The sequence below is a fragment of the Sinocyclocheilus rhinocerous genome, unplaced genomic scaffold (genome assembly GCF_001515625.1).
Source record: "Sinocyclocheilus rhinocerous isolate Xijiao unplaced genomic scaffold, SAMN03320098_v1.1 scaffold805, whole genome shotgun sequence".
Lineage (NCBI taxonomy): Eukaryota > Metazoa > Chordata > Actinopteri > Cypriniformes > Cyprinidae > Sinocyclocheilus > Sinocyclocheilus rhinocerous.
In genome coordinates, this window is record NW_015646430.1 from 600,768 (window position 1) to 625,880 (window position 25,113).

The 25,113-nt window shown below is 34.1% G+C and overlaps 2 protein-coding genes across 2 annotated transcripts in view; both read left to right on the plus strand.

The window, feature by feature from the left end:
- The window catches only part of LOC107707795 (tyrosine-protein phosphatase non-receptor type 21-like), a 23,443-nt gene extending 3,817 nt beyond the window's left edge, over nt 1–19,626 (plus strand). Inside the window, exons 2-16 of the mRNA XM_016511888.1 lie at nt 330–588; nt 666–763; nt 2,953–3,020; nt 3,121–3,191; nt 4,501–4,588; nt 5,163–5,351; nt 5,694–5,772; nt 6,834–7,258; nt 8,786–9,325; nt 11,777–11,914; nt 12,967–13,185; nt 14,181–14,309; nt 14,412–14,646; nt 15,443–15,603; nt 18,300–19,626. Of these exons, the coding sequence (XP_016367374.1) occupies nt 330–588; nt 666–763; nt 2,953–3,020; nt 3,121–3,191; nt 4,501–4,588; nt 5,163–5,351; nt 5,694–5,772; nt 6,834–7,258; nt 8,786–9,325; nt 11,777–11,914; nt 12,967–13,185; nt 14,181–14,309; nt 14,412–14,646; nt 15,443–15,603; nt 18,300–18,428 (2,828 nt within the window). The 3' untranslated portion in view covers nt 18,429–19,626. The remainder of the gene's footprint in view (nt 1–329; nt 589–665; nt 764–2,952; nt 3,021–3,120; nt 3,192–4,500; nt 4,589–5,162; nt 5,352–5,693; nt 5,773–6,833; nt 7,259–8,785; nt 9,326–11,776; nt 11,915–12,966; nt 13,186–14,180; nt 14,310–14,411; nt 14,647–15,442; nt 15,604–18,299) is intronic.
- A 2,596-nt stretch (nt 19,627–22,222) lies between these two features.
- Nucleotides 22,223–24,842, plus strand: LOC107707809 (zona pellucida sperm-binding protein 3-like). Its single transcript, XM_016511903.1, has 5 exons — nt 22,223–22,782; nt 23,019–23,169; nt 23,429–23,606; nt 24,557–24,677; nt 24,750–24,842. The coding sequence occupies exons 1-5, from the start codon at nt 22,246–22,248 to the stop codon at nt 24,786–24,788; spliced, it is 1,026 nt and encodes a 341-aa protein (XP_016367389.1). The 5' UTR covers nt 22,223–22,245; the 3' UTR covers nt 24,789–24,842.
- Nucleotides 24,843–25,113: the final 271 nt, after the last annotated feature.

Genomic DNA, 25,113 nt, shown 5'->3' on the forward strand with positions numbered 1-25,113 from the left:
TTTTTTTTTTTTTTTAGCATCAAGATTTTAGGTTAAATGCGTATGAATGCATAAAGTGATGCTGTAGCTGGTCATTATTTCTGTTCAGTTTTTTCACTTGTTTTAATCACCTATACATGTAGCTATTTTTGGAGATCAATAACCATCCTGCTGTGTGACATGAATAAATGTGACAGTACAAATGTTCCATGCATGTAGTATCTCAGTTAGACTGAGCTCATAATGTGTAATTATATAAAGACATTTTTTTAGGATGTCACGCCTCTCCTCTTTTGCTAAAGAGACGTCTTAGTCAAAACATTGAGAATATGCCCAGTCTTCACCTCCAGAAATACTCAATTTGAAGTTAAACACGAGGTCCGGCCTGTTGTTTCTCACGAGTGAAAGAGCAATCAGTGAAATTCTGTTCATTCCCCAGATAACGTATTTCAGCCTCTGGTACTGCAACAAACAAAACCAGCAGAGATGGATTGATCTGGAGAAGCCGCTGAAGAAACAGCTTGACAAGTACGGACTGGAGCCGACCGTTTACTTTGGGGTGGTGTTCTACGTGTCGTCTGTTACACAGTTACAACAAGAGATAACCAGGTTAAGGATGAGAATATGTTTAAAACGGTCTCATCAGTGCAGTTAGGACACTTTTACTCACTTCCTGTTTTCTGCAGATATCAGCATTATCTCCAGCTGAAGAAAGACGTTCTGGAGGGGAAGATCCCGTGCTCCATTGAGCAAGCCATTCATTTGGCCAGCTTGGCTGTGCAAGGTACTTTTTTCCTGATATTTCAAGTATGCTGAGAAATTATGATTGATTCAGGCCTATGGTTGCGCTGTCCCCAGTTTCAGATGATTTAGTTATCGTTAAAGGGATAGTTCACCCAAAAATGGAAATTACCCCATGATTTACTCACCCTTAAGCCATCCTAGCTGTATATGATTTTCTTCTTTCAGAAAACAATCGGAGATATATTTGCCCATAAATACCAATAGACTCATTATTCAATTAGAAAAATAACTCTAGAGAGGAGCATTTTGCTAAATATATGCACTATATTATATATTTATTAAATGTTTTACTTCTTTAATATCTATGTATGTTTGTTTGAATAAATCAGCCATGAAAACAAGTTTCACTGTTTAAATGTTTATTAAAACTGCCTTATGTGCAATTTAGATGATTCTATATAAATCAGTCGTTCATTTTTACCTGTTCTTCAGTATTTTATGTTTAAATAAATTAAAGCATGTTTTTGTCAGCAACTGTTTAAATATTTATTTAAAAAAAAAAAAAAAGATAAGAAACATAATATCATTAAAAAGTTATTAGAATGTCATTATGATAATAAAATGTCTTTATTGTGCAGTTTAAATATACAAATCACATACATATTAATGTGTATACATATTAAAGTGTATACAAATTACTTTAATATTATAGTAGTCTACTAGCTGACAGTTAGATTAATATGTAATATTAAATCAATAAGAATCAATATTAAATCAAATGAATTGATTTATTGTGAATCGATACTAAATGAATCGATGTCAAATCAAAGCTTGTGAACTGAATCAAATCATGAATTTTGTGTCAATACGCAGCCCTACTAAGTGTTTCGAAGTCATATGCAGGTCATCATTCGATGAAAATCTCCCTTTCACTCTCAGATCCCTTTAATATAATGTGGAAGGTGTTTTGAGATGCAGTTATAAGTTGATGTTGCAAGAGAACATTTGCTTTAACATTCTTAAGATAATGTTCGGCCAGTGTCTGGTTCACAGGTTCAGATACTCCATCATGAAGGTACGGTTTTATATTTCTACGGACTGCGAGTCTAGAAAATCAGAGCACCGTTTATCAAGCTGTGCTGCCAGGCTTTAGCTTTTACCCAACACAAGAGTCTCATACGCTGCTGGCAAAGATGTATGTGGCAGCACCAGTTACTGGACTGCTGTTTAGCATAGCAGAGGAACTGACGTCACTCACTGTCACAGCCAGATCAAAAAAATAGTTCCCGTATTTGCACTGTCAAAAGGCCTTTGTCTTCACGTGGTTTGTGTCATTTCAATGAGGCCACACATATTCAGTGGGAGTTATTTTTGTGCACCAGCATTGCTGTGTAAGGAGGCTTCACGCGATGGTAATGTTTCGAATTGTCAGCATAGCTGTGAACATTTCTAACGGGCTGATTAGACATGCTGTTAATGTTGAGCTACTACAGTTACAAAGGCTAAATCGATTCCTTCCATAACAAAACGTCTCTTGGCTTTTCTAAATTTAGATGTGCAATTTCTATAAATGTTGTAGATGATTTTGCAGGAGCGTCAGCTCACATTTTACATTTTAAACCCAACATCAAACCCATAAAATCAATGCATCTTCATTCAGAATGAGAATATGTAAAAAAAAAAATACATAAATGGAAAATAAATTGAAAATAAATCAAATTTGTAAAATAAAATAAAAAATAAATTTATAAAATAAAAATAAATGCATAAAATAATTTGCAAAAAAAGTAAAATAAACGAATTAGTAAAATGAAATAAAAAATAATAAAATTCTTTGTAAAATGCAATAAAAATAAGTACATCATTTGTAAAATAAAAATAAAATAATTTGTAAAATAAAATCTAAAAATAAATTTAAAGTTATAAACTAAAAATACATAAAATAAATAGTAAAATGAAATACAAATAATATTTGTAAAATAAAAATGAGTAAAATAACTTCTAATTTAATTGGTGTTTGCAAAGTCAAATTCATCTCTATTAATATTGCTCATAGCTCATATGATTAGAGATTTGAATGTGCATCATGTGCATCTTCATATATTGTATATCTAGTACATCTAGTTAAAAAAAAAAAATAATAATATATCGCCCCATGTGTCTTCCTTTGAGGAATCAATTGAGGCTTTTTAATGTAACACTAATCTTTTGTTTGTCTGTTGGTTCCAGCCGACCTTGGGGACTTCAATCGATATGATTCCCAAGAATTCCTTCAAAAAATTGTGCTTTTTCCAATGGTATGTAATCATTGAACATTTTATTGTCTATTCCAGGAATAAAGACGGCAGGATATTTCATGAGTCTATTATTTCTACTCTCTTTCTCTGCTTTTCTCAGCCATGGATACAGGACGAGAGGGTTGTGGAAGAGGCCACTCAGAAAGTCACCATGCTCTATCAAAACTACCGGTGAGAGGCTGTAGTTATTTGCAAAATGGGAAAAGCCTGAAAAACTGTTGGCCACAGTTTATGTGAGGTTCAGTGAGGAGGCTTCGTGATTATCAGATGTGTTCAGATGGTTCCTGTTAGAGGATTTCAAAGGAAGCTGTCAAACCCCTGACGTGACTTATGACCAGACTTTCAGCTTTGGGCTCAGAGCAACATAAATGCTCTTGGCTGTCCTGCAAAAGTTCTGCTTCAGAAGGTCTTTCAGATGAGGTTTGCATGTGCTTTGCACACGTTATGCTGGGACATATATACTGAAATAGTTGCCACGTTTTGTTGTTGATATAAAATCAATTAACATCTAAATCTTGATGTTTTATTTGGCCTTTATGTTTCTAAAAGTACATGTCTTTAAACTATATTATGCATTATGAAAGATGTTTTAATTTCATCTTAAATTTAAACTTCAGTAAAAAAGTTAGAGTTAAATTTTATAAGTTGATATAAAAACTATATATTTATCAGGGTTTCTGTTTGTCTTTAAAGTCTTAATTTGCTCCTTCCACAAATTAAGGCCTTAAAAAGGTCTTAAATCAGAGTAGAAAGTCTTAAATTCATAGTCATGGCATTAAATGTTGCACACAATGCAAAAAATAAATATTTCCTCAGTATTTTTGTTATTTTCCAATACAAATATCTAAACAGCCCTAAATCAAGATGCATTTGCATAAAATGCAAAATGAAGATAGTTGATGTTATCTGAACAATTAAACAAAATTAAGTAAGTTTATGCATAAAACAAGAAAAAAATATCTGTCAATGTGGTATGAACATTTTCCTTTGAATCAAGTTGATTTTTCGTTCCATTGGCAGATTTTGTTCTCGTTTTAATCATAAGCTCACTTCATTTTGATCAGTTTCTCAGAAAACAAGACTTAAGAAACTTTAGACATTTGCACTGGAAAATAAGGCAAAAATACGGAGGAAAACATCACTTTTTTGCAGTATGAACAGAAGGTACAGTAAAAGTTAATTCCATGTTCTACTTAAGCTTTTTTTTGCAATGAATTAAAAAATAATCTATACTGAATGTAATATAGTTCTTTGGTTCTTTATTGCACGTCATGCAGCTGAAACTTTTTCATCATCTTGGAAGAAATATACGCACACATTGCTGTGCTCTGACGCTGTTTGTGTAATGCACGATAAGCATGAGGAAGAATCAGCACAGATGTGTCTGATAATGACATCAGATGACTAGTGCGTTGTTGAATGTGACCTTTGTGCTGTAGTGTCTCAAATCAGAGCTGTGTGTGTGTTTTCTGTTTCCCAGAGGTCTGTCCTCACCAGAGGCGGAGTTACTCTACATGCAGGAGGTGGAGAAGATGGAGGGGTACGGTGAGGAGAGTGTCCAAGCGAAGGTACAGCAGCAAAGAAAAGCTGTTCTTCGTGCAATTTATGTTCCCTTTCATGGGTGGCAGCTCATTATGCAAGAGTGCTTGTGATTGCTCTGACAGTGTAAAAGTGTGAAATACATGCACCTAAAATACCATGAAACCATGCACATTAATATATTTCCTACTGTTTAGTTCTAAAACTTTAAAAAAATAAATATTTAAATTTACAATAATTTCCCATTACAGCATCATAGTGATTAGTTAAATATTGAGAATGTGGGTAAAAATATACCCTAAATGCCAATGCGACAATGCAGATATTTTTGAAAGAAGTCTCTTCTGCTCATCAAGGCTGCATTTATTTGATCAAAATTACAGTCAAAACAGTAATACTGTGAAATATTATTACATTTTAAATAACTTTAACTATTTTATGATCATTAAATATTTTATTTTTAATCAGGACTAATTATAGTCAGTAAATCAAATGCTACAATCTTTGTGTGTGTATATATATATATATATATATATATATATTTTAAATATTGAGAATGTGGCTGAGAGTTGTCATGAAAATGTCACAATGCAAAAAATTAAATGCTGTGCAAAATGCAAACTGCTGACTTTGTACTGTAGTATCGCAGTGCATGTGACAAATAAAACGCTGAGCTTTATTACTCTGGTTTATTTCACAATTGTCTTTTATTGTTTTGTGTTTTATTACAGACAAACTCAGCCCGCTCCAGTAAACACAGTGAGGCGACGGTCCTCTACGAGAATGTCTCTGGTCAGCATTATACCAGTTATTCGATGACTATACAACAGTTTTGCTATGGAGCTTGTTCTGTAGGACGTTTCTGGAGTTTGTCGGCTCTTCATGATCTCATTTGTTTTCAATGTGATTTACTGTAGCTCTATTCCAAAACCTTGCTCTCTATGTAGGCAGCTCCCTTTTAAGGCAACATTCTAACTAAAATGAAGCCTTATAAATGTCATGATAAGCATAAAAAACAAAACTTGCACTTGTATGACTTCAAATGAAAAGTCTAGATAGGCAGCTCACTAGGTTTGGGACAGAGTTAATATGTCCAGCTGAATAATGCTGCTTTTGTTTTGTCTTATGATGCAGCCAAAACCGCAACCCTACATGATGCCACCTCAGATGCACTTTAACGGCCATTACACCGAACCGTACACATCTTCACAAGGTAGAACATGTCCCATCAGCAACAGTCCAAAAATGCTTTGTCCGTTCTCAAAAAAATTATTTTCTTATTTAGTATTTTGCATCTAAACATTCTTAAATTAAGAGCAAAATGACAGAATTTAGTGAGTTTAAGCTTAATTGGCGGCTTAAGAGAAATTAACATTATTAAAAAAAAAATAAAAAAGTTTGTTTTTCTGACTCCACGGACAGATATTAGTTCTTGGTTTAAGCACACAATCTTAATTTTGATACATTTTTCAGAAAAGAAGACTTAATATAATATTTAAACATTCTTAAATCAAGATACATTTATTTAAGAAGCAAAATAACTTATTAACATAATAACTTAATATATTAATATATAACATAATAACTTGAGATATTAAGTCTTCTCAAGGTAATGTATCTTGATTTATGAGTTTATATATTTGTATTTGAAAACAAGATGAAAATACTAAAATCATTCTTGGTTTTTATTTTTCTATTTAAATCAAGATAAATTATAAACATTAAGTCCAATACTACAACATTTTTTATAAATATATAAATTTAAATATAAATTAAATTGATCTTGATTTAAAAAAAAGTTTGTTAAAAATACTATTGTATTTTATTTCATGTATTATATTTTGTAGTTAAAACAAGGTAAATTGTAGACAGTAAATCAAAAACTACAATTTCTATAAATATTAAAACATGGACAATGTGGGTGAAAAAGTCAAAGTTTTGTGAAAATAACCTATGCCATTTTTCTCAAGTTAATTTATTCTGATTTTAAGTTTGTACTGGAAAAAGACAAAAATACTAAGTAAAAGAAGCATTCTTGTATTTTATTTATTATATTGTTTTTATTTAAATCAGCCAGTAAATCAAAAACTTTACAGAAATCTTTTATAAAAATGTAACTTTACAATATTTTTGCATCATAATGATGCTGACTTGCAATGACTGTCATTTTGCTTCTCAAGTGAATGTATCTCGATTAAAGAAAGTTTAGATATTTGTAAACAAGACAAGACAAAAATAATAAGAACTGACGCACCTCTCTTGTATTTCCTACAGATAATCTTTACATCAACAACCAGAACGGTTTCTACTACCATTCCCAGACCAGTCTGGACCGCTCTCCGCACGAGTACAACGGCCGGATCCGTAACGGCAGCGTTTACAGCGCCCAGAGCACCAGCTCCCTCAACAACCCGCAGCACTACCTGCAGCCATCGCCCATGTCGTCCAACCCCAGCATCACAGGAAGTGACCTCATGCGGCCCGACTACGTGCCTTCCCACCGGCACAGCGCCCTGATCCCGCCGTCCTACCGCGCCACGCCCGATTACGAGGCGGTCATGAGGCAGAAGAACCTCGGGATGATCCCGCCGGCCGAGCGCCAGAGCCACTCCATGAGGAACCTCAACATCGGCAACTCGTATGCTTACAGCCGGCCCGTGGCGTACAGCCTGGAGAACATGAGGCTGAAGGAGAGGAAGGTGAGTCGTTTTGGGACGTTATACGTTATACACATTTAAAACTATTTTCAGTAGTGTTTGTTCAATTATTCTATAATTTATGTACCTTTAGTTATATACGAACAGTGCCGATCCTAGACTTCTGGGGGCCCTACGCAAAACTGTGTCGGTGGAGTGGGATATGAGTGGTTATGAACGAACAAATTAATGAAACGCATCTGTCCGTGTTTCACTCTGTCTCGAATCGTGCTCGCGGAAAGCGCTTGAGAAACAGTGTCTCTTTCGCGGCTCGGTATACTTTCAACTCGTTTTTTTTGTCTCGAGCAAGACTGTACGACATTCACATTACATGATTTGACTGATTGTCTGAAATCAATGAAGAAATGATCATTCATGTTTTCATAACCTCTGGCCAAATTAAAAAACAAAACTAAAATTAAATCATCTTTGAGAGCAAGGGGGCCCCTTGGTGTTTCGGGGGCCCTACGCAGCTTGCGTATTTTGCGTATAGGGAGGATCGGCTCTGAATACGAATCCTAATTCTATAATTAATTCTTATATATTTATATTATTATAATGTATATTAAACTCTGATTCTAGATTTTTTTTTAATTCATTTAATTCATGTGATGTTAAAAATGTTTAAACCTATTTTCAATAGCATTTGTTAGTTCTGTGATTTATATAAAATAATTGTATAGGAATCCTAATAATTTAATGTTTTATAATTACATAGGTATATAGTTGGATAGATATATATTATTTATATATCTACCTGTGATTCTTGATTGAATTATATTTAAGATAATTGTTTAAATAGTACGTGTGTTGATAAATCCTATGATTGTATTTATATAAATCCTACTAATTATAAAATTCTTATATAATTATTAGCATTATTATATGATTACAATATATATAAAATGTTATACACATTGTAAATTATTTTCAGCAGTTTTGCTGATTCTTACATAATTTCTTATATAACTTCTAAGAATAACTTCTTATATAATTGTAATTATTTATAGTTAATAATATCTGATTCTAGATTGAACTATTTGAGATCATTTGTTTTGAATTCATTTAATTTATGTTTTATGTGACAGTATGCATATTCTAGCTCAAACTATATTTGAGAGAATTTATTTTATTTTATATCTGTATCTTCGGTGTGACGTTATAGACATTTAAACAGAATTTTGCCAATTAATAATATATAATTTATATAATGAATTAAATAAAAATCATAATTATTTAATTCCTGTGTAATTATTAATAATATAAGGTTCTATATTCTATTTTGAATGAATTCATGAATATGTAATGCATCAACCACCCATGTATGTGCATCTTCATCTTCATGTTATGCATTTAAAGCTCTTTTCAACAGCATTTTGCTAATTATCTAATAATATATTTAATTAAGAATGCTTATAGTTAATTCTTATATAATTATTAGCAATAATCTCAGATACTAAATTAACTATATTTAAGAAAATGTGTTATTGATTTTATTATTTATTGACATTTTTTGCATCAACTACCCAGGCATCCGCATCAGCAGCTGAGACCCCGCCCCCTGTTGCCCAGGCGATGCCACCTACAGCATCCGGCTCCGACATCAACGTCGTCCTGGAGGTCACGAAGCCCGAGATGGAGGATGTCATCTACGGGCACAAAAAATCCCTGTCCGACGCCACGATGCTAGTGCACAGCAGCGGTGAGGAAGAAGAGTTCGAAGACGACAGCGGACGACACACACCGCAGTCTCAGGATGCTGTGGGCGGTCCCGAGCATCACATGACGCCGATGGGACGGCCCCTCGTAGATCCGCCTGCTTATCCGTTCAGCCACAGTATGGAGATGGTCCCGACGGGCCCTCTGGCGTACCAGCCCCATTCCATCATCCGCAAACCAGAGGACATGGGGCAGCTGCCGCCTCTGCGAGAGCCCGGACACATGGTGCCCTCGGTGTCAGAGGGGGATCTGAGCGGACAGGGTCGCTTGAGACAGAAGAGGGACGTCTATAAGAGACCCGTCTCTGACGTGCCACCTGCCAGAAGGAACATCGATGGTCTTCCACCGGCGGTAAGTTCACTTGAAGATCAGAACTGAATCAGAATCAGTTAAACATGCATTTAGGAATGCAACATACACTAAGTTGAGTTTTTTTTGCACATTCACATAATGTTAAAAGCTTGAGAGTTTGAATGTTTGAAAGTAAAAAATATAAAGACATGCATATTAGGGTTGCAAAAAGGTGGAAAATTTCCAGTAAATTTCGGAACCATTCCAGGATTTTTTGGAATATTCCAGGAATTTTTGGAAAGTTTACGGAAATTTACTGGAAATGTTCCACCCCTTTGCAACCCTAATGCATATTATTGTAACGAAGTGCTAAATAAATTATAATTGTAAAATTATTTTATATTAAGCAGTAGAATTGTAATTTGCAAAAGTAATGTATTCTGCATTTTATAAATATTTAAAATTATTATTATTATTAATATTATTTTAAAGCTTTAAATCTACTTTAAAGTCCAGCTACAAAGTCAAAATAAAACTCTAATTTAAAAGATTAATCACTTCACTTAAAGATCAGAATTGAATCAGAATCACGAAAAATACTAAAACTGGAAAATATAAGATAAAATATACAAAAAATAAATATTACTGCAACTTTAAATTACTTAAAAAACTTACTATTATAACATTTTTATTAAAATTATAATTATAAAAAAAGTATTTAACAGAATTGTAATTTACACCATTCCAGGATTTTTTGGAATATTCCAGGAATTTTTGGAAAGTTTACGGAAATTTACTGGAAATGTTCCACCCCTTTGCAACCCTAATGCATATTATTGTAACGAAGTGCTAAATAAATTATAATTGTAAAATTATTTTATATTAAGCAGTAGAATTGTAATTTGCAAAAGTAATGTATTCTGCATTTTATAAATATTTAAAATTATTATTATTATTAATATTATTTTAAAGCTTTAAATCTACTTTAAAGTCCAGCTACAAAGTCAAAATAAAACTCTAATTTATCTAATTTATCACTTCACTTAAAGATCAGAATTGAATCAGAATCGTGAAAAAAAAAATTAGACAAAATATTAGACATAAATATTATTGTAATACAATTATTATAATATATAAAAATACTAAAACTGGAAAATATAAGATAAAATATACAAAAAATAAATATTACTGCAACTTTAAATTACTTAAAAAACTTACTATTATAACATTTTTATTAAAATTATAATTATAAAAAAAGTATTTAACAGAATTGTAATTTACAAAAATAATATATATTCAGCATTTTTATGAGTTAAAATAATGATAATAATAATAATTATTATTATTAATATTATGCTTTACATTTTAATGTAAAAAATATATATTTATGTTACATATAATTTATACAAATTTGTAATTAATTTCCCCTTATATTTTTTTCTGTTTAGTCTGTTTTAGTGACATTTTTACTCTGGAATACTCCACGCATCACGTGGAAAGCGAGAGGTGCTTTTAAATGCAAAGTTGCAGGGTTTTAATTAGCCCAAAGCAGAATAAGCACAATGTAAGGCGCCATTATTTTGTGTAGCCACCCAGATGAGGTCATTAATTAGTCATTATGTAAGCATTTTCAGGTGTTCACTAAAGAGAAACGCCACAATTAGCTGCACCGTCTCTTCTAATGAGGTTTAACCAGGAACTAAATGCTACCTCCTCATTCCATTAATAACCCATTTTAGTTATACTTAACTAAAGCTAAAAGTAAAATATATTTTAGAAATATATAAATAAATTAATTTGTATGTATGTGTATATATATATGTATAATGTATGACAAAAACAAAAAAACTTGACAATTAAAATAAAAGACAATATAAAAATAAAGACTAATTTAAAATATTAATAATTATAATGTTATGATTATTAAGTATTAATAATTATAATATATCAAATTATAATAGTATTTAAATAATACAAAAATAACACTGATTCCTGTCACCCGTCTGTAGTAATTTATTGAGCTTTGGTATTAATGCAGTAAAAATAAAATTTTTATTTGTAATGCACTTTTTTTTTTTTTCAAACACTTAGTTCTTTATTTAAAATAACCTCAAAATAAGATTTCGGTAATTTACTCAACTTTAACATGTGGAGCATAAAAAAAGATGTTTAGCAGAATGTTCATGCTGCTCTTTTATCAATAAGTCAGAGATCTTATTCACAGATATAGAAATGATCGGTTCAGCTCAGTTGTGAAAGGAAACGCAAACTGATTTGTGATTGCACTTGATCCAGCTGGTGTTGCTTTTATTTTCATTTCGTCTGCATGTAGAGTAGGTGTTTGTACACCGGGTGAGGCCGAGCACTTGACTTTATACGAGTGACATGAAGAATGCCGTCAGACCCGAACGGCTGCATTCTGTGGCTCTGCTCCACTGTGTCTCTCAGACGCTGATCCTCAGACTCTGTTTCTCTCTCTGTCTCTCTCCATCGCTCGCTCCGGGGATGAAGGGTATGAAGAAAGGACGCTCCGAGGTCAAGAAGGTGGGTCCCCTGAAGATGGCGGCTCTCAATGGTCTGACACTGTCCAGAATGCCTCTGCCCGATGAAGGGAAGGACGACCCGGAGAACGCGTCTAATGACGAGCGGGTGAGTACTGCTTTCTGGTTAGTGGTTGACTAAGGTGTTTTTTGTTTGTTTGTTTAGTTTTTTTTATGCACAGTTTTGATTATTGATATTTTTCCAATTTTTAATACAAATTTTAAAGTATTAGTCCGTTTAATAAATACATATATTGAATTTATTTATATATTTCTAATATTAAAAAAACTGAAATATGTTTTAAATGTATTAATGTATTTAATAATTATAACATTTATAGTGAAGTCATCAAAAATATGTGTATGTATGTGTGTGTGTGCATATGCATATATTTACACTTCTGTAATATATTATTTAAATATATTACTGTATTTATTAGAACATTTTTATGATTGTTATTAGTGTAATATATAATATTTATGTTTCTAATATTTTAAAAATGTGTTCTAAATATTCTGATATATATATATATATAATCATTATTATTGTTTACACTTCTGCAATATATTATTTAAATATATTATTGTATTTATTATTACATAATTATTACTTTTATTATTGTAAGTGTTATTAATAGTAACATTTACGTTGAAGTCATCAAAAATATTATTGCACATATAATATTAATATTTCTACTATTTTTGTGTTTTAAATATTTTTGAATATATTAAAACATTATTATTATTTATTGTTGTTGTTGTTATAAGTGAATACAATAATATACATTTATCAAAAATTATATTATAAATTATCATTTATTTTCTAATATTTAAAAAAGTCATTCCACAGTTTTGGACCGGCTCGCAAAAAGGCTCTATAACCCCTGTGTTTGTATTTTGTCCTAGTAACACAAAGGAGGTGTTGATTCTCGGACCTCAGAGATCTCGTAGGAGTATAAACTGATACCATACTTGACAAATACTGTTGAGGGCAGATTGTTTATTAATGTGGTGCAGCAACTAAAATACTAATTGGCTTTTCAGGTGGGGAATTTTGAGAGCCAGTCAACTCAGTTTTTTTAAATACATCTGCGCTCACTGTAAGCGTGTTGTAGGCGGTTCTGGATGAGCAGAGCCTCACGTCCTGTGTGTTTCCTGCAGTGTAAAGTACTGGAGCAGCGCATGGAGCAGGGGATGGTGTTCACCGAGTACGAGCATGTGCCCAAGAAGCGGCCCAACTGCGAGTGCACTATCGCTCAGATGCCCGAGAACAGCGACAGGAACCGCTTCCAGGACGTCCTGCCCTACGACGACACGCGTGTGGAGCTGGTGCCCACCAAAGAGAACAACACGGGCTACATCAACGCCTCGCACATCAGGGTGAGCTGTAGATCTGTGACCACAACATCATGCATGGATATTTAGAGACTTATTAGACTTATAGAGAAAAATACTTATTATAATAATAACTTATAAACTTAATTTATTAAGATTATTATTAATAACAATATTATTAATATTGTGCCCCAAAACACACCGTGTAGATAAAACTGTAATCTTGGAAATAAGTTATCTTGTAATAAGTTTTATAGTAATAATAATAATAATTAAGTTTTATAATAATAATACTAATTATTATTATTGTTATTATTATTATTATGCCCTAAAATTGTTTGTTATAATACAGTTAGGGATAATAATAATAATAATAATAATAATTTTTTAACCACGTTGAACTAGAGTATAAAATATATATATATATATAAATATATTAAATAATGAATTATTTAATTTATTTGGGATAAGAAAAATACAATTATGAGTTAAAAATGTATTATCATTAATATTATTATTATTACTATTGAAACACGTTGAACTAGAGTAAAAAATAAAAATTTTGTTAATATAATATAAATATGTAAAATAATAAATTTTATTTATTTGAAAGAAGAAATGTACAATTATAAGTTAAAAATCTATTCTTATTCTTAATATTATTATTATTATTATGCCTGATCATGCAACATCAAACTATAATCGTAGAGATCTGACATAAAAATGTGCATAATTTTTCAAAGAATTCTAAACTAAACCGTTGAACTTCATGAAATTAGGTAAGAACATGCATCTTATGGTCCAAAAGAAGCATGCAACATTTTATGGAAATCAGGCATAGGACGGGTATAAAAGTACAATTTTAGATTTCTATTCTAATTTACCTACATTTTTAGTTCTGATTTAGGTTCATTTGGGCTTGCTAAATTATACATAATATTTTTTATGCATGCGCTTGAACACCAATAATTGCTCTGCTTGCAGCTTTATATCAGATTAATCAGCCTTCATATTGTGATTTCTGCTGCTTTATTCATCAGGTTACGGTCAGAGGTAAAGAGTGGAGTTATATCGCGTCTCAGGGTCCGCTCTCAAGCACCTGCCAAGACTTCTGGCAGATGGTTTGGGAACAAGGAGTCTCCATCATCGCAATGGTTACAGCAGAGGAGGTGAAAATGAAAAGATCTCTGTATGCACATTAAGTGGTTGTTATATACAGTGTCACTCTTGAATCTGATGTGTAAGTCATTGTTTTGTGTCCCGTTCTGCAGGAAGGGGGTCGTGAGAAGAGTTTCCGCTATTGGCCTCGTCTGGGCTCTCGCCACAACACTGTTACATACGGCCGATTTAAGATCACCACACGCTTCCGCACAGACTCTGGGTGCTATGCCACAACGGGCCTGAAGATCAAACATCTCCTGACGGGACAGGAGCGAACCGTCTGGCACCTGCAGTACACAGACTGGCCCGATCACGGCTGCCCGGAGGACTTTAAAGGCTTTCTCTGTAAGTACAGCACTAATGAAGGGCTTTCTTTATATCAAATATTCTGCTTTTGGCACACAGGACATCACAAATGGTGTTAGGATCTGCATGTGAAAAAATAAAGACATTAGTGTCTGGACAAACTACTGGTTTTGTAAACCAGAAAGAAAAGTGAAAGTATTCTCTTAAACTCTAACAATTTGCAGTAAGAAAAAAAAAGTGGGTCACAAAACATCTTCGGCTCATATTTCCGGGTCATATATACCTAAAATATGTATACCTAAATACATATTTTATTTTGCATTCATATATGCAAATATATTTAATCAGTATATTATGATGCATATTTGTCTTAATGCAAAATTTTTCTGTTTTATCATCATCATATTAAAGAACCGGCAAAAACTTTTTCACACCACTGTATATATATACATTATGATCTTTCTTAACACTGTGCCTAAAAGTAATGTCACAAAATCTTATTGTTTGATTTGATTTAAATTGTTGTGTATTATACATAGTTTTATAATTAACTAACATAACATATAATTATGAACATCATAATATAAAAAATATTTTTTTCCCTTCTGATTTTGGGGTAAAACATGACTGGTTAAGTTTGCTTAAGATAATCCCAACAGTGTTATTCAGCACCATTATAATGATTCAAGAAACAGTATTTTGATTATGTTTATATACTTTAAGCTTCAAGAAGACTATTCTTGCGGCGTGTCCCTTAGCTGGCCTCTTTCTGTTGTGCAGCTTGTGTGTTTTCGCCTGGCGTGGCTCTTTAAAACGCTCTATTTCTGTGTCTCAGCGTACTTGGAGGAGATCCAGTCCGTGAGGCGACACACCAACAGCTCCAGTGATCCAAAGAACACAAACCTGCCGGTCCTGGTGCACTGCAGCGCAGGGGTGGGACGCACTGGTGTGGTCATCCTGTCTGAGATCATGATAGCTTGTCTGGAACATAATGAGGTACACATGTCCTGTGCTTACAGTGGCATGAACGCATGAGAGATTTAGTGCCTTTCACCAGCTTTTCAGGGCAGAGTGGTCACGGTTACCAGGCTAAAGGACATACACTGCTTACCACTGGCAGAAAGAAATGTTACACTTCTGCTAAGCTTACAAACACACGGTTGCTAGGAATAGAGATGACAACATTCTCTGCAGATGTCAGGATGTGACTGATGGACAGGTTTGTACTGCACTTAGACCTAGTATGCACATTTAATGTGACGAAATCGCAGCCGAGAGGCGCTGAAGGACAGACAGTGGTACTGTTACGTAACCCGGGGACAATCATTTAGCCACTGAAACACTGAAAATGCCATTTCACAATTTTCCAAACACTGATTGCAATGTAACTTAGGGATCTTAAGACGGAGACATTGAACAGACTGTACTTGAATGCCTCGTTTACATCAAAATTAAATATGGTGTATGGGGTGGCTTAATTACTTTCACTGGAAATACAATAGAAAAATATTTGATTTAAAAATAACTAGTTTTAATTAATCCATTGAAGGAAATGAAACTTACAAATCAAATAAAATTTTAATTAAAAAAATTATTTATTACAATTAATTTAATAATTATTAAATATTTAAAAATGTAGTAAAATGATTTAATTAAATCTTAATTTGAAACGTGATTAACAGAGCAAAAAAATCTAATAATTTGTATGAATTACTAAAAATCTGATATCAGTGCGAAAACAGCTTCATATTATGAAACACTTTAGTTCAAACCTAAAGACTTGTTTATTTCCATTATATTTGAATTATTATACTTTAATGTTAAATGTTATTAATATTATGCATTTTTTATATTTATATATTTTTTCTATTATTTTTATGTACCTTTTATATACAACTTTTAAATCATCGTGTAAATTGTTTGTTGTGAATGAATGAATCAGTCTGATATCAGTGTGAAAACAGCTTCATATTATTAAAGACTTGAGTTCAAACTTAAAGATTCAAAATTATTTATTATATTTTAATTAGTATACTTGTATATTAAATGTGTAATTTAATATAATATAAAATATACAATATAATTTTTTATTTACCTTTTTTTATTCAGGTTTTTAAATCATTTTTATGTAAATGATTTGTAGCAAATAAATGAATCAGTCTGATATCAGTGCGAAAACAGCTTCATGTTATGAAACACTTGAGTTAAACTTAAAGACTTAATTATTTAATTATATTCTAACTATTATATTTCAATATTAAATGGTATGTAATTAAATATAATTAATAAATATTTTTATTTTTATTTCTATTATTTTTTACTTATTTATTAACCTTTTCATATACAATTTTTGAAATCATTTTTATGTGAAGCACTTTGCATTATCGCTGTATGAATCTGCTTTACAATTTTTTTTAAACTTGCCTTACTTTGCTTATTTATTTAATATTATAAAACGTAGGGCTGGGCGATATAGCTAAAAAATGTATCAACAATATAATGTTTCATATCGTTCGTTCGACATTTTTTATAACCTTTTTTAAAACAAAGAGCAATAGAATTCTTTTTTTTTACATTTAACCACTGTATTTTTAAATTAACTCAATTTATTGAGACAAACAACAAATATTTTTTTGTTTTAACAGTCAAAAACAAAATTAAAATTAAACCAATATCTCATTTCTAATGTTTTATATGCAGATTAAATAGGTAAAACTTTTGGCTTGTCTCCCGAGGCCACAGGAGGGCGCAATGAGCAAAATAATGCAGCACATAATGTCAACGCAGGGAAATCAACTTAAGGAAGTAACTGTCTATAAAAATGAACTGTCTAAATGAACTCATATAAATCAAATATTTCATAAATTGCATAAACATTTATGAACAAAACAGCATCACGTATTTATGCATTGCTTAATACAAAGAGTCGAAGCACCATTCTCACAGACTGCATTTAAAAACATATGAGACGCAGTGAAAAGGAAAAAACCTCCACAAAAATGCGTGACGTGTTTTCTAAAAGTTTAAACCGTTTTAATTTTGCATGGCTACATCTCTTGTGTGAGACGCGAGTGCAGCAGTCGTATTTGTCCGTCTAAAAAATGCGCTGAATATGCGTTCTGTGTGAATGGCTTGGTTTCGGTTTTAACCTTCCCCGCATTGAGCTACTATATATATTTATATATATATATATATATATATATATATACAGTGGATTGAGCTTCTAAATTTTTCTAATATTTTGAATGAATAACGCAGCAACTGCGCGTCTCGTGGGCTAGACTAACAAAACATTAAACTACAACATCACCGCATCTCGTGCTCCACGAATGACGCTCCCTGACGCACATCTAACATTGGATTGTACTATTTTTGCATTCAAATACAAATTTTTATTTTAAATTCGACTAATATTCATTCTTTACTCACAATCTCCTCATCGCAGGCACAGCACTCATGTTCATGTTTGTGTGTGCTGTCTGCGTCACTCATAGCACGTGACTATATCATGCACTATATCGAACATTTTTTATCGTTATCGAAGAAGGTGTACCGTCGATATATATCGATACCGTTTTATCGCCCAGACCTAATAAAACGCATAATTCAGATTCTAAATTCGGATTGGCTGCATTGAAAACTGCTGTGAAATACTCCTGTTTCAATACTGACGTGTCTATGTTTCCTGATAGATGCTGGACGTCCCGACTGTTCTGAACTTGCTGCGGCAGCAACGCATGATGATGGTACAGACGCTTTCACAGTACACCTTCATTTACAAAGTCCTCATTCAGTTCCTGAGAAACTCCAGACTGATCTGAGACCAGCGCTGGCACAGAGGAGGAGCCTACGAGCCTCTCACTACCCCTCAGTCCCTGCCGGAGCCGTGGCTTCGCTTGCGCTTCCTCACAGTGTTAGTGACGGGGCGAGACACGAGCCGGGGCAAGTATAAAGGACGCTGCGCATCGCTCTATTTTACCAGTATTATTCACAGATTTCACTGTGGGCTTTTACACGGATGTCAGTCCCAGCACTTTTATTTTGCTGTACATAGACGCAGCTCTGTTATTTAATACGAGACGCTGAACTGCAGTGGTTCTTTTATACCGGATTTTATTAGTTTATCCATGAAGGTTTAGTGAGCCAAAATGCAAATAGCGGACACAGTGTTTAAAGACGTGGCACGTGAACTTCAGTAGATGGATGAATCTCACGAAAAGCCCAGATTTGGTGTCAAAATGTGCTTAAAATAATGCTGAAATGCAAAAAAGGTTTGCTTTTCTGTATGCAAAATGTTTGAATGCTCATTTATTTTCATGAGATTCACCCATTTGCATCATGGGATGGAGATAAGAGGACTCGGGGAGTTTGAAGTATCACGTCCAGTGTTACGCGGCATGTTCAAGCGAAGCTGTTGCTTGAGATTTTACCGTTTAACCCTACGAACGGGTTTCACCCAGCAAACGCATCTCAAGTTAGAATGCAGCCAAAGACGGGAGGGTGCAGACGCAACCTATGAATAAGTTACAATATGTATTAAAATTGTATGTGAAAACTGTATTCTACATATAATAGGACTTTCTCGTTGCATTAGGGATGATTTTGTATTTTTGCAGCTCTTGCCACATTTCCACCTGCATTCGATAACCAGACGCACCAAAGAGCATCACAGACTCGACTTTTGCATTAGAGTGAACAATAGTGTGGGTTTATTGTTAATGGTTTGTGACCTCATTATCTTAGACACACCAGCTATGATGGTTTACCAAAGAGTTTTCAGCATATCGAGTTCTTTAAGTCTTAAAACACTGTGAAACTGCATTATCCATTCTGTTTGCAGAGGAGCTGAAGGAGCAGAATGTGCCGTAGCAAATCATTAGGCCCTTTGTGTTTTCATTTGAATTGCAATCAGGTTATTTACGATAAAGCAGTGCAGACTGATGCTACATTCCTCCATAATGGTGATGTTGCATGTTCTTAAAGGAACAGTTCACCCAAAAATGTACATTTGCTGAAAATGTACTGAATTTGGAGAAATCCATCACTTGCTCAGCAATGGAACCACCAGCTGTTTGGACTCTCATTCTGACGGCACCCATTCACTGCAGAGGATCCATTGCTGAGCAAGTGATGCAATGCTACATTTCTCCAAATCTGAAACAATCTCATCTATATCTTGGATGGCTTGAGGGTGAGAACATTATCAGCAAATTTTCGTTTTTAGTGAACTATGGCTTTAAACCCAAACTTAAATGCAGCGTCCCATTCAAACAAAGGCTTGGTGTGATTTTTGGTCATTTACAATTTATTGAAAGTATACAATTTTTGTGGAGCCAAATTTTGCCATTGGTGAATTTCACAGTAACGTCCAAGTCATATTTCACTACAAAAATCAAAAGAAAAAAGCAGTGCAATTTAAGTAATAAAATACATTTGTAAAGTGCAATTGAAAGTATCTGTTGTACTGAATTTAATTTATTGTGTGCAGAAAGGACGATGTATTACTGAATTTCAGTATTGAGGATTAGTTTTCTTTCACCTGACAGTAATGATAATTTGAGGGCAAATAGTTGCTTAATTGTTATGAAAAATTGTCCCAGAATCGGCTAAAATATCAAATTAATTCTAATTTTTTTTTCTTTTGATTTTGGGCTGAAATATGATCAAAAATGTTCTTGTTAAGAGTCACTCTCTCTATTCAGTTCTGACTGGTGCCTAAAACAACAGCAGTGTCCTTGTTGGGTTTTGGTTAAACTGTAAAGTAAAATATTTTTTGTTGTGAAGGACAATCACTTTTTCACATTATACTGTGCATCTGAATACCATGAAACATTAATTCAAAAACAGGCTAAAAACTGAACATATCCACAGGGTGAGTTCCTTCAACACAATGGTTTAATCAGCATTTTTCCGTCATTACTATGAGGTAAAAGTCATTTGCGTTTTGGAGTAAGTGGTTGTAAAAGCACAATGTCTGTCTCAAACCTTTTCATAATTCATGTTGAGTTTTGTTGGGTTAGATTTAGACAAACTGCTGTGATGTTTGAGGTTTGCTGATGTGAGTGGACAATGATCAGTGTTCATCTGAACTGGAAAACCGAACTTAAAGACAATTAATGAACAAAGCTGAAAACTGGACTGTAAAAGCCCTTCTCGGAGCTGGTTTTTGGAATACATGGATATTAATAAGCAGATACTGTTTATATTGCTGATTTTAAGTGTTATTAACTTTTAACCACATTGCATTTGAAGCTAGTAAAACTGCTGTTTCCCCCGAATGGATTCTCATCCGTTTCGGTTGAGTAGAGCGAGATCTCAGCCTCCGCCGTTGCTACCATCATGAGTGCGTGTTCTGATGATGTACAGCTGTCAGAGCTCAATTATATCCCATTGTAAACAACTATATTTTTCATTCAGAAAATAAATGTTTTAAATGGTTAAAGTAATGATTTTTGTCTCTATCCTTTTGCTTGGTTTAAAGTGCATAAGTTTTTACACAGTACAGATATGACAGCATTGACAAACTTTACGATAAAAATGTTATTTTAGTATTACAGGTGCATCTCAATAAATTAGAATGTCATGGAAAAGTTCATTTATTTCAGTAATTCAACTCAAATTGTGTATAGTATTAATTTATATACATATATTTATATTTATAGTATTATAGTATTGATTTTTAATTAGCTTTGCATTTTATATTTTCAGTTTGTTTTCATTTAAGTTTGAGTAATTTTATGATTTTTTTTTTTCATTTTTTAATATATTTCTATTGCTTTCATTTATTTTTAAGCATTTATTTTTTTTTAGTTTAGTTTTAGTCATTTTAGTATTAAACAAATTTTGACAATTCTTGTTTTAATAAAAAAAAGTGACTACATGTACACCTGTTAGTGTTTCTATAAAGTGTTAAAAATTAAATTGATTCTGCAAATCAACCCATTTTATTGTTCTAAATGTATATATAATTTGTTAGGTAAATAATTAATTTCACTTATATCTCCAATGTATCCCAGCAGCCACAAGAGAGCGCCATGTTTCATGTGATGGTTTTGTGGATGCATCAAAATGTATTGTTGGAATAATCTTAAAGCTGGATGGATTTTAAGAGAATTACAGTGCTGTCTCAGAACAAATAAAACGTTTCAGTCATTGTAAGATGTGGAGACTTGATACATCTAAAATATTTCTAGTTCTCAATCTTTCTAAAAAAAATTTTGGCAATATACTGATGAATCTCTCACTATGGAATCTCCAGACATTACAGGGATTGACATCCATTTAATTAAAAATACACAATGAAGAGTAAAAATGTGACAATAATGTCTAGGCCCACTTATTGTACCTGAACAACTACAGGTGACTTCCGGGCTGTTTAGTCCCTCCCATTTTGCCAATTTACTAATATTTTCCTTTCTACTCATTTATATGAGTAAATCACTGTTGCATCAAATTGTATTTAAGTATATATGATGTTACCAATAAACCATAGTGACTATACTAAAAACTAAACTAAAAATTATTAATGAATAGTTATGATTATTAATGAATATTTGTTTATGAACTCCGATGCTTTTTAGATGCCATTAACTATCTATAATGGAAAAACTGTCAGTGTTTCTGCCAAAGTTTGTCAGGATGGGTCTTTTGCAAGGTGTGTTAGTGTTGGTTGTGATTGTGGCAGTTGACATGAAGAGTGCATGGGGAAGTTTGAGACACAGTCAAAGTCCAAGCAGCATGAAGCCACAGTCAGATCCAGCTTCCGGAGGTCCTGCTCTTTCTCTTCAAGGGGTCTTGAATCCTTTGCAGAAGGCTTCTCAGTTTCAGAGTCAGGACTCCAGAGGATTTGTGCAAGAGCCTCTTGGTTTTCAGGAGAAGCAGCTGTTGCAGGGTCCAGTCAAGCCTTTGGACTGGAGGTTTCCCATCGTTCCAGAGGTGCAAAGCGAGTTGGCGGTGGACTTCCAGTTGAGGCAACCCGTGACTCCCAGTAGTGTGGCTGTTCAATGCGGTGAGAACCGGGTTCTTGTGGAGGTAAAGAAGGATTTGTTTAGCAATGGTCAACTGATCCAGCCATCTGGTTTGTCTATGGGAGGCTGTCCTGTTGTCGGTGAGGACTCTGCCTCTAGGATGCTCATCTTTGAATATGAACTACAGGACTGCAATAGTGTGCTGATGGTAAGAACTGTTAAATCTTACTGGATTATTTGTACACCAATAAAATGGTTTCTTAATTGGTGTCAATTGTTACTTGAATGTTTAACATCCACAGAACTTGCAGTTTCTTTTAAGAACCGCTCACTGAAAGCTGCTTTGGGGCACCAAAAGTAGTTCTATGTCATGGCTGATAAAACACCTTTTTGTTTTTTGAACTAGTTGAGAACCCTCTTGGTAACCACTTCAATCTCTTACAGATGACTGAGGATGAGCTTGTCTACACCTTTGCTGTTACCTACACTCCTGAGGCGTTTGCTGGCACTGTACCTACACTCCTGAGGCACTTGATGGCACTCCGATTACCCGTACCAATGGTGCAGTTGTTGGTGTTCAATGCCACTATCAAAGGTAAGTGACTGGATGTGACTTTCAGCACTTTCTTGTGGTGTTGCAACTGGAAGAGTGTTTATTTGGTACCTCCTTGAACTGCAGGTTCTATAATGTGAGTAGTAATGCCTTGAGGCCAGCTTGGGTCCCTTATTCCTCAACGGAGGTTGGCGAGGAAGTCTTGCTGTTCACACTGAAGCTCATGATTGATTTGTGCAGTTTCTTTAGATCTTAAGCCTTGTGAATGAGGCTGTACCTAAACTGTTCTTTCCTCTTGCAGATGACTGGTCCTATCAGAGGCCTTCAAACTTGTACTTCCTGGGTGATGTTATTAATATTGAGGCATCTGTGAAGGTGTACAACCACGTCCCACTGCGTGTGTTTGTGGACAGCTGTGTGGCCACCCAAGTACCTGATGTGAATGCTCTTCCGAGATATTCCTTCATTGAGAATCATGGGTAAAGTCATGTCACTTCATTCTCTAGAATTTATTTGAGTTTGTTCTGTGACCACTTGGTCACTGAGAATTGGGTTGAGTCACGTGACCGTTTGGTTCCTCTGGGTAAGTGCTTTTTGTCATCACCTGAGAATAACCATCCCTGCGTCCCAATGTTCATACTGTCCATCCTAAATTGTATGTGAGATTAAAACCATTGTCTGGAAGTGTAGTATGTTGAAAGTCCCCAGATGGTTTACAATTTTTGAAGTGTGGATCAGTGTACACTAATGGCTGATGTCACCCACAATCCGTTGCGCTTTGGTTAGGAATTGGTTCAGATCTACACACGCGTACTATTAAAGTGTTAACTAACCTGGTGGATGTGAGCGACTGGTTTAGATGGTGTTTGAGGTACTAATCAACATTAAACATTTTTACCAGGTTCTTATTTCTGGTGCAACAACGTCAACCTTTTATGTCCGTTTGGGCATTAATTTTTAAAATGCATGCAAAAATGAGCAGTTCTTTGCATGAAGACCGTGGCTGGCAGATCAATGTTTTACACTTCTCTCCAGTACGGTAGGAAGTTATCCTTTTAAATCTGACCAGATTATTGACAGGCCAGTTTACAGTGACCAGGTGCGTCTTACTATGTGACCGAGCAGTCCGTTAAACATGCAATTGTGTGATAGTTTGTCCCAAAGTGTAGTAAGTAGCCACATTGGGACTCTGCACGGGTCATGGCACTTGATGCATGAAGTTGGCGTTTGTCTTGGATTGGTTTCTGGACCCCAGGAAGACTAGCAACCACTTTGTGGAAGCTAATGTGGATCCAAATGAACCATAAATAAGCAAACAATGTTGGCGTTCTTGAGCTGCTCTTTAACCGCTTTGTCCCTGAGAATAAGGGTAAGGTCTAGTGACTTGATGCTGTATAGACGACATTGAGGTCTGTGTGTTTTAAATCAGGTGCCTTGTGGATGCTACGGCTTCCAGCTCCCGCTTCATGCCTCGAACCCAGGAAGACCAGATCCGGTTCCAGCTGGTTCAACATGTGGTCCTGATGGTGGAAGTGCTGCTCCTTTTGGGGGTAGGTAGCTGCTCTAAGATTGTTTTTGACACTTCAAGTGCTCTACGTTACTTGGGTATTTGCTTTTTCTAGGCATTCAGTGGGAAGGCAAGGCCTCACTCGGTCCTGTAATGGTTCAAGAGCGACTGAAGACTTCAGCTGGTTTTCAATAAATGGAGAAACCTATTCTCGTTGTCTAATTTAACCAATCTTGATTTGTGCTGTAAATGAGGGTAGTCCTACTGTACCTATTCTGGTTCCAGAAGGAAAGATATCTTTTCGCAGTTAATCTAAACTTAACCTTGAGAGACCGACCTACTGGGAACTGTTTGAAGAATTGTTTAAAAGTGGAATACATTGCCCGTGATGCTGTAAGTTCCACCAATCGGAGTTTGTGCAAAGAGTCCTGCTGGAACACCCACTTCCTTGAAGCACTGCAGATATTTTGTATGCTGCT

Excerpts from the sequence above, each read along its gene's own strand:
- LOC107707809 (XM_016511903.1), top strand. The coding sequence starts at position 22,246 with ATGGGTCTTTTGCAAGGTGTGTTAGTGTTGGTTGTGATTGTGGCAGTT. Across the intron at positions 23,607-24,556 it reads TCCTTCATTGAGAATCATGG|GTGCCTTGTGGATGCTACGG; the intron begins GTAAAGTCATGT and ends GTTTTAAATCAG. Across the intron at positions 24,678-24,749 it reads AAGTGCTGCTCCTTTTGGGG|GCATTCAGTGGGAAGGCAAG; the intron begins GTAGGTAGCTGC and ends TGCTTTTTCTAG.